Below are 14,311 nucleotides of genomic sequence, written 5' to 3'. Positions count from 1 at the left end.
ATACATAACCAGAACCTAAGGTCTCAAATATATTACACTATGGCATTTGAAAGAATAAGCTAAACACATTTAAAATAAAGTGGGAAATCTCCTTGAGGACATTCTTCTCTGAACCCTGAGCACTTTATCCAAATACTTAGTTAACCCATCATCACACTATGTCTTGTATTTCAATTATTTCTGTGTATGTCTTCTCTCTTTAAACATTTTCTTCCTTTTTTGACAGTAAGGATTCACAACTGTCTCCTCACAGAACCTGACATGCTGCCTTGAAGAAAATAGGAAAGATACAGTTGCTGACTAAATAAGATTTCTTTTTAAAGATGACAAAAAGAGGGGCAGCCCAGGTGGCTCAGCGGTTTAGTGCCGCCTTCAGCCCAGCGCATGATCCTGGAGACCCAGGATCGAGTCCCATGTCAGGCTCGCTGCATGGAGCCTGCTTCTCCCTCTGCCTGTGTCTCTGCCTCTCTCTCTCTCTCTGTGTCCCTCATGAATAAATGAATAAAATCTTAAAAAAAAAAAAAAGACAAAAAAGAAAAAAAAAAAAAAAAAAACCAGGACCGAAAAACCCTGAGAGCCAATAATGCAAATAATTGCCAATACCTTCAAATTTCAGGTGTGCATACAGCAGATTTAGTTAAGACAAGAACCTCTATCATTTATAAGCTTCAAACAGAAGAAACAGAGATCATCTTATCTTACTCAACCTCCACTTAAAAACCCCCTGGATTAATTTATGTGCCCAATCCTTCTTTCATAAACAAACTACAATGGGTGATGAAGTCAGTTAAGCATCTGACTCTTGGTTTTGGCTTGGGTCCTGATATCAAGGTCTTGAGATTGAGCCCTGTGTCAAGCTCTCCACCCAGCTTGGAGTCTGCCTGGGACACTCTCTCCCTCTCCCTCTGCCCCTATCTGCTGCATGTGCTCCTTCTCTCTCAAATAAATAGATAAATCTTTTAAAATAATTAATTAACAAGTAGTAGACCACTCTTGTATATTTATTTCTAATCTCAACAACTGAGTTATGGTTAATCATCAGTAGCGTTTGTTACAAACACACATATGCTAGTTACACTCATTATAATCATGTATTATATATAAATAAATTAGCCAATGAAATAAGCACTTGACAGTAAGGAATTAGTATTTCCGTGAAAATTAAAACTTGCTTTCCTATCAATGACGGACTGGGTAATGCAAACCAATCCTCCTAGGACTAGGAGGAGCCAGAGCTCTCAAACTAGGAGAGCCAGAACTCTCTATAAAGCAAACAAAATAGTAAAAAAAAGATTGAGCCAACACTAAGGGGCATTGGCACAGGGGCATGTCTGTTAATTAGGGTTGCTTTTCTCCTGGGGGCTTTTCTGATTCTAAGAGGAAGGTTAAGGGGCGCCTAGGTGGCTTCATCGGTTAAGTGTCTGCATTTGGCTCAAGTCATGATCCCAGGGTCCTGGAATTGAGCCCTACCTCTGACTCCCTGCTCAGTGGGGAGACTGCTTCTCCATCTGCCCTTTTCCCCCGCTCATACTTTCTTTTTTTCAAATAAATACACAAAACCTTTAAAAAAAAAATAAGAGGAAGGTTATGAAGTTGATGGTATGCTTGACAGTCTTCATGGACTAGAGAGACAGACACTGGAGCCTAGAGCCACCAAGAGGTTAAGGGCACTAGTGAATGCCACTTGCTCTGTGTTGGGACCTGGAAAATCTCTACTCCTCAAGTTTAGAGAACTAAAAGCAAAAGCATAAAATCACAAGTTTAGCTTTGATTCTATCAATAAGCACCTATCATAAAAAAAGCAAAAATTCTCTAAAAGTATCATCTTTGACCTCTATTGCCACAGTTTTGAGAATATATTAACTGACATAAAATAATTTTTAAAAATACAGAGACACAAAATATTTCTTCAAAGAAGATAAATGGCCAATAAGCAAATGATAAGATGTTCAACATTATTAGTCATAAAGGAAAGAGATAACTCATAGAAAGAGATATCTCATAAAGCATGAGATACCACTTCACACCCACTAGGGTGGCTGTTATAAGCAAACAAAAGAAAAAATACTAAGTGCTGACAAGAAAATGGAGAACATGGAGACATGCATTACTGTTGGGAATGTAAAATGGTGCAACTGTTACAGGAAAACAGTTGACAGTTCCTCAAAAGGTTAAACATAGGATTTATGTATAATCAAACAATTCTAATCATAGATATATACCCAAAATAACTGAAAATAGGGAGTCAAACAGATACTCATACATCATGGGATCCCTGGATGCTTCAGCGGTTTAGTGCCTGTCTTCAGACCAGGGCGTAATCCTGGAATCCCGGGATCGAGTCCCACATCAGGCCCTATATAGAGCCTGCTTCTCCCTCTGCCTGTGTCTCTGCCCAACCCCCCCCCCCCATGTCTCTCATGAATAAATAAAATCTTTAAAAAAATACTTGTACATCGATGTTCATGATGGCACTATCCACGTAGCTAAAAGGTAGAAACAATCCAAACATCCACCAACAGATGAATGGATAAACAAAATGTATTATCCATAAAATAGAGTATTATTCAAGCTCAAAAAGAAGTGAAGTTTTTGTTTTTTTTAAGATTTCATTTATTTATTTGAGAGAGACAGAGAGTGTGTACTCATGTAGGCACAGGTGGACAGAAAGAAAGGGAGAAGCAGACTCCCTGCAGAGAAGGTAGCCTGACTTGGGGCTCAATCCCAGGACTGGGATCATGACCTGAGCCAAAGGCAGACGCTTAACGAACTGAGCCACCTAGGTACCCCTGATTTTAATCATTTTTATGTACATTTCATCACAATAAGAATTACTAAGTTTTAAAAACCCTTAGGTAAAATATAAGTGATTCAGGCACAGATTTGTAAAAACTGCTAAATATTAAAATGGATAAATTTAGGAAAACTGTAGATGCATTCATTTTTTATGATATTGGAAGTTAAGGAAATAAAGTAATCAAAATATCCAAACATAAACACAAAAGAGGAAAAAAATCAGTATGAATATAGAAGACTTAAATGATTAGCAAGCTTGTTCTAATTCAAGATCACCATACCCAACAACTGTAAAATACATACTTTTTTCAAGTACATATATGGAATATTTATGAAAACTAGCCATATGTTGAATCATTAAAAGCCCTAAGTTTCTAAGAATCAGAATTACCTGGAGTACCTTTTTTGCACATAAGCAGGAAATCATGAACAAAATGATCACTTAAAAAAATCTCCATGTTAAGAATTTACACTCTTATATAACCCGAGGCTCTGCCATAAAAATCAGAAAGCATTTTACTATCATATATAATTATCATCTGAATAATAAGAGTACTCCATATCAAAACTTAGAAAATACAAATACAGCTGCACTAAAGGAAAATTTATATCTTTAAATGCATTATCTGGAAAGAAGGAAAGTTGAAATATCAAAAAATTAATCATCCACTTAGACAAAGGACAGAAAGGTAAACACCAAGAAAAGGGGAGGTGGAAGAGGAAGAACTAAAAACAAAATAAATGCTAGTGAAAATATAAATAAAATTAAAAATTAATAGAACAGTTAACAATCACAGAATCAGGAGCATCAATAAAAGCCAGATGTTTGAAATCACCAATAAAATGGTAGATTCCTAACCAGACTGAGAAAATAGGGGAAAAAAAAAAAAACCGTCAGAAATGAAAATGGGGCATCTCCACAGATTCTACTGAAATGAAACAGGATACTTTTTAACAACTTTATGTCAATAAATTTAAAATTTTAGTTAGCTGTACAAATTTATAAAAATATGACTTACCAAAAGTTACTCAAAAAAATAAAAAAGCTCACTAGCCTTATAACTTCTATATAAACTAGTAAGAAAAAAAACAAAAACAGATTTAAGCTTTATTACAAATATGACTTCACACCCATATATCTTCACTGGCACCCTACATTTAATCAAAACCAAAACCAAAAAAAAAAAAAAAGGCCTATCTTACATAAAATCTTCCAGAAAACAGAAAAATAAAATACTCCCCAATTTGTTTATAAGGTCAGCAGTTTTAAACTTTATACCAAAGCCACAGAAGAAAGGAACATTCCGGCCAATCTAAGTGATGAACAGAATGGCAGAAAATCCTGAACAAAGTCTTACACAGTGAATCCTAACAAGGTAGGAAGTTACCATAACCAAACACTAACAGAGCCTGTGTGGAAAGAACTTAGGGGGAAAAAAAAAGAACTTAGGAGCAACTTAAAAGGGCCTCTGCCAGCCAGAGATGGGACAACTTGGCAATCATAAAAAACACGAGTTCCAACAGACTGAAGCACAGCGATCAGAGTGGGGGATTGATTAAATTTTTCACATGAAGAATATACTTGCAACTATAAGACAAGGAACGAAACATAAAAACTGTGCCAGGCAAATGTAAAGAGGATTAGGATCAGAAATACCAAGTTAGACAGATACAAGAAACAGAAATATAGCAACACTAATGTGGGAAAGCAAAACTATAAGACCTCAAAAGACTAGATTTATTTCAACAATGAATACCTCATTATGTAAAAATAAATAACAGAATCATGTGTATTTTGCCATAGTTGTATCAATATCCTCAACTGGGTTATAGGAATATAGCTATAAAGGTATATAAGAATAGAATTGACTTTTATATATTGAACTTGTATCTCACAAACCTTGCTACATTAGTTCATAACTGATGTACAGTAAATTGCACATACTAAATTGTACAATTTGATAAGCTCTGACATCTGTATACACCAGTGAAACCATTATCACAAACCAAAAAATCAACATAGCCATCATACCGAAAAGTTTCCTCATACTCCTTGGTATGAACCTTCAAAAATAGATCTCCTTTCTACCACTGCCAGACAATGACTTTTGCATTTTCTAATATTTTATGTAAGTGGGGAAAAAAAAAAAAAACTCTAGTTTTGTAAATGCATTCAGTCAAGTAAGTCATGTTTGAAACAAACATCCAAAAGAAAACTGGAAAATAAAATTTTATTCACCTGAAAAAAAATAGGTATATTTAAAACCAGAGACACAGCAAAATATTCCCTCTAACAGTCCTCCCTATCCCTCTTTAGTTTATTTATATACTTATTTTAAAAGTAATCTCTGGGATCCCTGGGTGGCACAGCGGTTTGGCACCTGCCTTTAGCCCAGGGTGCGATCCTGGAGACCCGGGATCGAATCCCACATCAGGCTCCCGGTGCATGGAGCCTGCTTCTCCCTCTGCCTATGTCTCTGCCTCTCTCTCTCTCTGTGACTATCATAAATAAATAAAAAATTTAAAAAAAAAATCTCTATGCCCAACGTGGGGCTCACAACCCAGAGACAAAGAGTAGCATGCTCTACTGACTGAGCCAGCCAGGTGCCTCCCGTCTTCAGTTTAAATTACACACCCTCAGAGCAGCTTTCCTTCCTCATTCTATGTTTCCCCTACAGCGGCAATCTCTACTACTCCTTTTTGTCACTTATCTCACTCATGATTACTGTCAACATCTCTCTTGCCTCATAGACTGTGAATTCAGTGATGGAGGATGTATCTTGTTCCTAGCTGCATTCTCAATGGCCGCCACACCTGGCATTTAGTAGTTACTTGATTAATGTTGGTTAAATGAAGGGATGAATAGATGAATTAAAGATTTTCAAATCTGCCATTCAGAATAAATAAAATTACTGTCCTGCTCTATAGTCACTTTCCTCCAACTGGTATGAAAGGCAAAAGGAAAAAGTTATAGCATCGATATGGTTCTCACACTGTCAATCTACCAAATTCATCTTTCAGGGCAGACAGAGTACACTGTTCTAGTGGTAGCCATAAAGTCCTTCATGAATCCTTTACCTTCTGTGGTATTATATGGCATCTGTTTACAGAGCTATAAAGCGGTAGCCATTTCCTTTTTGTTTTTATTAAAACTTTTTTTTTTTAAGATTTTATTTATTTATTCATGAGAGACAGAGAGAGAGAGAGAAAGGGGCAGAGACACAGGCAAAGAGAGAAGCAGACTCCATGCAGGGAGTCTGATGTGGGACTCAATTCTGGGACTCCATTCCGGCCCTGGACTGAAGGCAGTGCTAAACCTCTGAGCCACCTGGGCTGCCTGCCACTTCCTTTAGATTTAAATAAGTTAAGATTAAATTCTAGATTCTAACAATTCAATCATGGAAAGCTGACAGCATAAACTGGAAAGACCTTTACAATCTCCATCCCCTCTTATCCCGTGGCTTAGATGATCTTGATCTCCATCTCTAAGGCCCTCCCTCCTGTAACTGGGATTCTATGCTATTATTTAGCTCCTCTTATGGTTCCAGATGCATTCAGATGTTCAACATTTATTGATTACTTATTATGTAACAGGAACTATTTCAGGCACTTTACATAACAAAAAACAAGGGTACCTACTTATATAGAGCTTATATTCTAAAGGGAAAAAATACAAAAAAATAAATTACACATTAGAAGGTATGAGAAAACAAAGAAAAGAAGGAAAATAAGAACGTGGGGAATGCAGACAAGAAAAAAGATGAGTGGAATTTTAAATAGACTGGTCAGAATAGTCTTTGTTGAGGGAACATGTGAGTAAATAGTGAGGATTACCTATATGGATTTATGCGGAGAATTGTTTCAGGCAAAGAGAACAAGTATGGCAAAGATTAAAAGGTAACAGCATGCCTTTACTGTCCTAACAGTGCCAAGAAAGTAGTAACATTAAAGTGGAGTAAACATCAGAGAGAGTACTAGATATCTTCGTGAGGTAAAGCAACGTCAGATCTCACAGCACCTTACACACCACTGTAAGGAATTTGGCTTTTAGTCTGAGTAAAATATGAACCACTGCAGAGTTTTGGACAGATGACATGATATGATTTCCACTTCAAACAGATTACTGTACCTATATTCAGAATAGAACACAAAAGGGTAAGAGTAAAGCTGAAAGATCAGGAGGCTATTATAATAATTCAGTCAAGAGATGATGATGGCTTTGTGGGGCACCTGGCTGGTTTAGCTGATGAAGCATGCAACTTTTGATCTCAGGGTTGTGAGTCTGGGCCTCATGTTACGTGTAGAGATTACTTAAAAATAAAATTTAGGGGACATCTGGGTAGCTCAGCTGTTGAACGTCTGTCTTCCGCTCAAGGCTCAGGCTTCCTGCATCTGGGGATCGAGTCACACACATCAGGCTCCCTGAGAGGAGCCCGTTTCTCCCTCTGTCTATGTCTCTGCCCCTCTCCCTGTGTCTCTCATGAATAAATAAAACCTTAAAATAAAATAAAATCTTAGAAAAACAACAACAAAAAAGACAATGATGGCTTGGATCAGGGTGGTCAGTAGTAGTTAAAAGTGGTAAACTGGTCAGATGTTAGGTAAATCTTGAAGGTTTAACAAAGATTTCACTGATGGTTTAGATGTGGGACATATGAAAGAAGTCAAGGATGATTCCGAAGTTTTTGGCCTAAATAACTAGAATGATGGAAATGCAGTTATCTGAGATAGGGAAGGCTTTGAATGGAAGAGGTCTGAGGTAGACAATGAGTTCAGTGTTGGCCATGTTAATTTTGAATTAAGTATCTTTTAGACATCCAAGTGGAAATGTTGAGTAGGGCTGGATATAAAAATCTGGAGTTTGGGAGAGAAATCTGGGGTGGAGATAAAAAGGCTGGGAATCATCAGACTATAAATAACATATAGAGCTATGAAACTAAATTAAATCACTCTGGGAGACAGTAAAGAAAATGTGATCAACTCAGGGCATTCCAATTTTAAGAGGCTGGGAAGAAGAGCAACCAGCAAAGGAGACAGAAGGAACAACCAGTAAGGTAGGAAGAAAACTAGGAAAGTATGGGGTTCCTGGAAGCCAATTAAAGAATCCAGGAAGGAGGGATCCCTGGGTGGCGCAGCGGTTTGGCGCCTGCCTTTGGCCCAGGGCGCGATCCTGGAGACCCAGGATCGAATCCCACATCAGGCTCCCGGTGCATGGAGCCTGCTCCCCCCTCTGCCTATGTCTCTGCCTCTCTCTCTCTCTCTCTCTGTGACTATCATAAATAAATAAAACTTAAAAAAAAAAAAATCCGTAATGCCGTATTTAAAAAAAAAAAAGAATCCAGGAAGGAGAGATGAACTCCAAAATATTTCTGATCAATGGCAACAAAACAGAAGTGGACGCCAAGAAGGGGATATAGGTGGGGATCCCTGGGTGGTGCGGCGGTTTAGCGCCTGCCTTTGGCCCAGGGCGCGATCCTGGAGACCCGGGATCGAATCCCACATCAGGCTCCCGGTGCATGGAGCCTGCTTCTCCCTCTGCCTGTGTCTCTGCCCCTCTCTCTCTCTCTCTCTCTCTCTCTCTCTCTGTGACTATCATAAATAAATAAAAATTAAAAAAAAAAAAAAAAAGAAGGGGAAGGGGATATAGGTGGTATTATCGGCAAAATGTATACCTCCCCAACCTAATCCTTTCTGTGCCAAACAAACTGCTAAATGCTGGGACGTAAACATAAATAATACACTGTCCCTCCCTTTAAAATAATCCAATTATGTGCTAAGAAACGTATAAAACTGGACTTTGTTTTTTCTGAAGCAGCAGTCCACAATATATATATGTATTTTTAAAGATTTTACTTATTGGAGGTAGGCAGAGAGAGTGCAGGAGTGAGCTGGAGAACACTCTGAAGCAGACTATGTAGAGCCCAATATGGGGCTGAATCCCACGACTGAGAGATCATGACCTGAGCTGAAACCAAGAGTCAGCTGCCTAACTGACCACCCAGGTGCCCCCACCATATTTTTAAGGAAAGAAAAGGAGACATGATTTTTTAACTTAGTAACATTCAGAAATAAAGAGCTGTAAGGGATGAATCACCATTTTCCCCCCACAGCTTAAAAAAAAAAAAACAAAAGAAAAACAAAACCACACTTTTTTTTTTTTTTAAGATGTACTTATTTATTTGAGAGAGAGAAAGTGCAGAACAAACCCGAGGGCATAGTGGGAGGGAAGAGCAGAGGGAGAGGGAGAAGCAGGCTCCTTCCTGAGCAGGAAGCCTGATATGGGGCTTGATCCCAAACCCTGGGATTACAACCTGAGTGGAAGACAGATGTTTAACTGACTGAGCCACCAAGGCTCGCCAAGGCCAAGCTTTTCTGATTAGAAAGTATCTGCTGTTTAAAAAGCCTATATGGGGGATCCCTGGGTGGCGCAGCGGTTTAGCGCCTGCCTTTGGCCCAGGGCACGATCCTGGAGACCCGGGATCGAGTCCCACGTTGGGCTCCCGGTGCATGGAGCCTGCTTCTCCCTCTGCCTATGTCTCTGCCTCTCTCTCTCTCTCTCACTGTGTGCCTATCATAAATAAATAAAATAAAAAAAAAATTTAAAAAAATAAAAAATAAAAAGCCAAATGTCTGTAGGTCTAGCTATGTATTATATATGTATCTAGAAAAATAATGCAGAAATGAATGCTCTGAAATTGTATCTCCAAATGTTGATTATTAACAGTTTGGTGTATATTTTTCTTCATTTCCCCCCCGTGTACATATTAAGAGTATAGGGCATATTTGCTCTAGTGCAAAATTTAAGTGTAATTTTAAATGTTTACCAACTCTTCTACATACTTTGTGTACTTTTTCCTGTGTAATTATTATTGGTTCAATACCTGCATGTACGGGAATATAAAAATACGTAGAGGGATTCTTCTTAATTGGTTTGGCCAATTTAAGTTTTAAGAAAAAAGTGTCTCCCGCTTAAAATAAAATTATGTAAGCCCTAAAATCTTAAAATAAAACAAAAACATATGAATCAAAATATTTTTGTTAACCATGGTTAATACCTGGTGAATAATCCGGCCACTTTTATTATTTGTAATGTTCTCTATTTTTCAAATTAAAAACGGGGTGCCTGGGTGGCTCAGTTAAGTGTCTGACTTTTGGTTTTGGCTCAGGTCATGACCTCATGGGTCACAGGACTGAGCCTTGTGTCAAGCCCCTCAGAAAAGTTGGGCAATATACTCAGTGGAGAGTCTGCTTGAAGATTCTCTTCCTCTGGGGGCACCTGGGTGGCATCTGCCTTTGGCTCAGGTCATAATCCCAGCACCCTGGAATCAAGTCCCACACTGGGCTCCCTCCTCTGTGGGGAGTCTGCTTCCCCCTCTCCCTTAACTCCTCCCCGCTGCTTGTATGCTCTCAAATAAATAAAATCTTTAAAAAAACAAAAAGATTATCTCCTCCTCTGTCCCCTTTCGCACTTGTGTGCATTGCGCTAATAGATAAATCTTTAAAAAAACAAAAAAGCAAATAAGATTAAACTTACAACATTCATACTATATTTAAATTAATATTTATGTTCAACTTATGTTAACAAAAATAAACTCACTTGGGCATGAATGCTCCATTGGCTAAGGATGGCTCATCATCATCCAGCCCATCAAATAGATGTGACTTGGCTGTGCCTGTTGTCTGTAAAGCCTTTGGTCGAACTCTGGTGGCAGGGCGGGGTGTTAGTTTATAATGAGTGGGTGTAGTGAGAGCCTTCTGGGCTGCTGGATTTGTTGGTTTCAATCTCTGAAAAACAAAAGCATCAAGGAAAGTTCTCATTTAACTCATATGCATTATTTGGCCTTAAAAAAAAAAAAACACATTAAGAACAGAGTTCAAATATCTCTGCCATTTACCCAGGTAGATACTGTTTATTTTTCAACTCAACCAAAAATCTTATGCTTCAATATAAACTGAAATCTACCTTTGAATTTGTATTCAACTTCTGTGCAATCTAAATCATGCTGAAAAAATGATATTAGCTTGGATTTATTCAGCATTAGTTAAACGTTGATAACTGCCATGAGTCAAAAACTAAGTACTGGCAATAAAAATAATAAAATCACTTTCCCTGGTATTTGAGGAAATTACAAGTTAGTAGAAGAGAGACACAACTGATGAAAACTTCAGGTGGGAGGCAGCCCAGGTGGCTCAGCGGTTTAGCGCCACCTTCAGCCCAGGGCCTGATCCTGGAGACCTGGGATCAAGTCCCACGCCGGGCTCCTTGCATGGAGCCTGCTTCTCCTTCTGCCTGTATCTCTGCCTCTCTCTGTGTGTCTCTCATGAATAAATAAATTAAAAAAAAAGAAAAGAAAACTTCAGGTGGATTTTGATGGCACCTTTAGTATGATTCTATAGCATGTGCAGTATGTTAAACATTTGTTTTCCTAAACATTATACATGGGATCATATAACCACTTGAAACAACGTCTAACACATAAACCCTGACATAGTTTATGTTTCTCTTTACAGTGCAGACTGTTTAGACTTTAGCAACAATGAACCTTTCTAGATCTTTTTTGTGATCCTTCACAATCGTGTGCCATTGCTTGGAATGTCTTGACCTAGATCTACCAACTTCTCCACACATACTTAAAAAAAGTTAAATGTTACCTCTTTTGCAAAAGCCTTATCACACTCATCCAAGAATCTACACTCTTCCTTAACATTATATTCAACATTTTAACTCATACAATCCAGGGAATTTTAGTATATTTACTAAGTTGGGCAAGAATCACCATGTTCTAAGTCCAGAACATTCCCCTCACTTCAAAAAAAGAAATGTTGTGCCTCCCAATTCCACTCCTTACCAGTAGGCACACACACAAATATACTTTGTCTCAAAAAATTTGCCTACTCTGGGCATTGTATATAAATGGAGTTATGTGGCCTCCTATGTCTGACTTCTTTCACCCAGCATAATGTTTCCAAGGTTCACTCACATTGTATGTAGCATGTATCAATACTTCTTTCCTTTTCACGACTGAATGATATTTCATCATATAGATATACAACATTTTGTTTATCGATTATCAGCTGATGGGCTATTTTATTACTGTATTTACTGTATTGAAATTGGGTAAATTTGAACACCTTAAGAGATCTAATCTTCCTCACTAAATAAATAGCAAGCAGTTAAGCAGATAAGTTCTTGTTTTCATTTTGTATCCTTGGTACTGAACACAGTGACTAGCACATACTCAGGCCTCTAATTATACTACACAAGTAACACATAATTTTCTTTTCTTTTTTTTAAGTAGGCTTCACACCCAGCATGGAGCGCAACACGGGACTTGAACTCACAACCCTGAGATCAAGAGTCAGATGCTTAACTGACCAAGCCACTCAGATGCCACACACATAATTTTCATTTAAGCACAACTTACATTTAAAAGCATGTTATAAAGCACTTAATTCCTATCTTACTTCTCATTATATCTAGTTATAGAGTTAATTCAAATACCAGCTGAAGGAGAAATGCGATGACATGAATAACTCAGTAGTAACATCTACAGACGGCCTGACTTACTATGAACTAGGTATGCATTATCTCATTTAAGTCTCAACACTAAAGAGTATTACTATTCCCATTTTACAGATGAAGAAACACATTCAGAGGCAAAAATACACACTCAAAGTCTCAGACTACACACGGCAACATGAGGATTAAACACACCAAAGACTACTTTTAACCCACACCACTGTGAGCAGAAAATCATTTCTTTGACATTAGTGCATAAAAGATTAAGACAAGGTTAACTACAGAAACCAGAAGAAACGATATTGATGTGCCACTTAAGAGCATTATGATTTTAGGAAAATTAGCCTCTCTGAGCCTTAGATTGGTTCAACTATAAAACTGGAATAATAATATATGCCTTATTTCAGGGCTGTTGAAAAGTCAGCCCTCACCTCCAGTCCAGTGTTCATTTCACTGTTTGTCATGCTGCCTTCTAGATACAGCAAACATAACGTATCTCCTGGCCCAGTGAAAAGATAAGTAATGTGTCTTAAAAACTTAATTACAACTAACTTTGCTTAGGCTATTTAAGAAGTTACATACTGCTCATTTAGTTTCTCCTGATCTGAAAAATAAACTTTACAAAAGTAAAGTTCTTTAAATTTACCTCTTCTTTCTTCTTAGGGTCTGACATGGGATTCCGGAACAGAGGAGAGTCTCCGAAAGGTGAGTATGTTAGACTATTGATGTGCTGTTGCAGAACAGCTTGCTGGGCAGCAGAAGCATTAGGATCTGTCAAAGCTTTTTGAGAAAAAGAAAAGAGAAAGCAAGATGTCAGTCCAAGGATCCAATGCAATTACAGCAAGTAAACATAGAATCATTTGCGAAAGGTTTTCAAAATGTTCAGATTCACTACATGGCATTATTGGTGGGGAGTACAAGAGCAAACTGTGAAGGAAATAAACAATCAAATAAACTAATGGCTCAAAGATATGAAGAGGCATTTCGTAAGAGCCAACACACAAAAATTTTTACTTAGGTGTTCACTGTCACGAATAATCAATAAAATGTAATTTAAAACAACCTGGAAGAAGTATTTTATGCATACCTATCTATCAGTGCCACAGCTGTATGAAAAGAATTATAGTCTTGGACTTCTAGAAACATTATAAATTGATTTTTACTCTAACAGAAATAATATGACAGTACATAAAACAAGTACTGTTTCTGTATTTTTTAACTTACTCATTTCAATCATGGAAATTTAACCCAAGGGTTTAAAACAGAAACAAAGAGAAGTTTGTTAAGTATTCAATAAATACTATTTGTAATTGTTACGACTTGGAAACAACCATATCCAACATTAACAGTTGTAAAAATCATGATACATCAACATGGTGAGTTAAGCGGTTATTAAAAATAACAATGTGTTTCTCTGTGGAAATCAGGAAATATCATTGATTTAATTTAATAAGTAAAAATTCCGGGGGCGCCTGGGTGGCTAAGTAGTTGAGTGCCTGCCTTTGGCTCAGGTAGAGATCCCAGGGTCCAGGGATCAAGTCCCGCATCGGGCTCCCGGTGGGGAGCCTGCTTCTTCTCTCTGTGCCTACATCTCTGCCTCTATGTCTCTCATGAATAAATAAATAAAACCTTTAAAAATAATAAGTAAAAATTCCAGAATAAAAAATATTAAGTATACCAAGATAATCAAAGAAGAAAGTGGCATACAAAAAATAAAAATGGCTGTTAAGGTTTCCTTATATGTTTACTATTTACATTTAATATTCTTATTACATTCAAGTAAAAATTGAAAGAAAAAATAAACCCTGATTAGTCTAATTTTCTTTTAAATTTAAAAACATGTCATTAGTCACAGAGAATTTAGGGAACAGACAAGGAATGATGATGATCTGTAATTACATTCAATAAAAAGAAAGCAAGAAAACCCACACAACTACCTACATTGTACCTTGAAGAAACTTCTTTGGAAAATATTTCCAAAAATAATGATAAAAA

At 37.4% G+C, this 14,311-nt stretch overlaps 1 protein-coding gene across 3 annotated transcripts in view; it reads right to left on the bottom strand.

Moving 5' to 3' along the window:
- Nucleotides 1-14,311, bottom strand: part of NUP98 (nucleoporin 98 and 96 precursor) — a 120,452-nt gene that overhangs the window by 56,420 nt on the left and 49,721 nt on the right. For all 3 annotated transcript variants that reach the window (XM_026010577.2, XM_026010578.2, XM_026010576.2), the window contains exons 13-14: nucleotides 12,963-13,096; nucleotides 10,394-10,581 (exon numbers count right to left, since the gene is read on the bottom strand). In XM_026010577.2, the coding sequence (XP_025866362.1) occupies nucleotides 10,394-10,581; nucleotides 12,963-13,096 (322 nt within the window). The remainder of the gene's footprint in view (nucleotides 1-10,393; nucleotides 10,582-12,962; nucleotides 13,097-14,311) is intronic.

This window comes from Vulpes vulpes, chromosome 11, assembly GCF_048418805.1.
Source record: "Vulpes vulpes isolate BD-2025 chromosome 11, VulVul3, whole genome shotgun sequence".
NCBI lineage: Eukaryota > Metazoa > Chordata > Mammalia > Carnivora > Canidae > Vulpes > Vulpes vulpes.
Note: the sequence above shows the minus strand (reverse complement) of the source record. Positions and strands in the feature narration are given on the sequence as shown.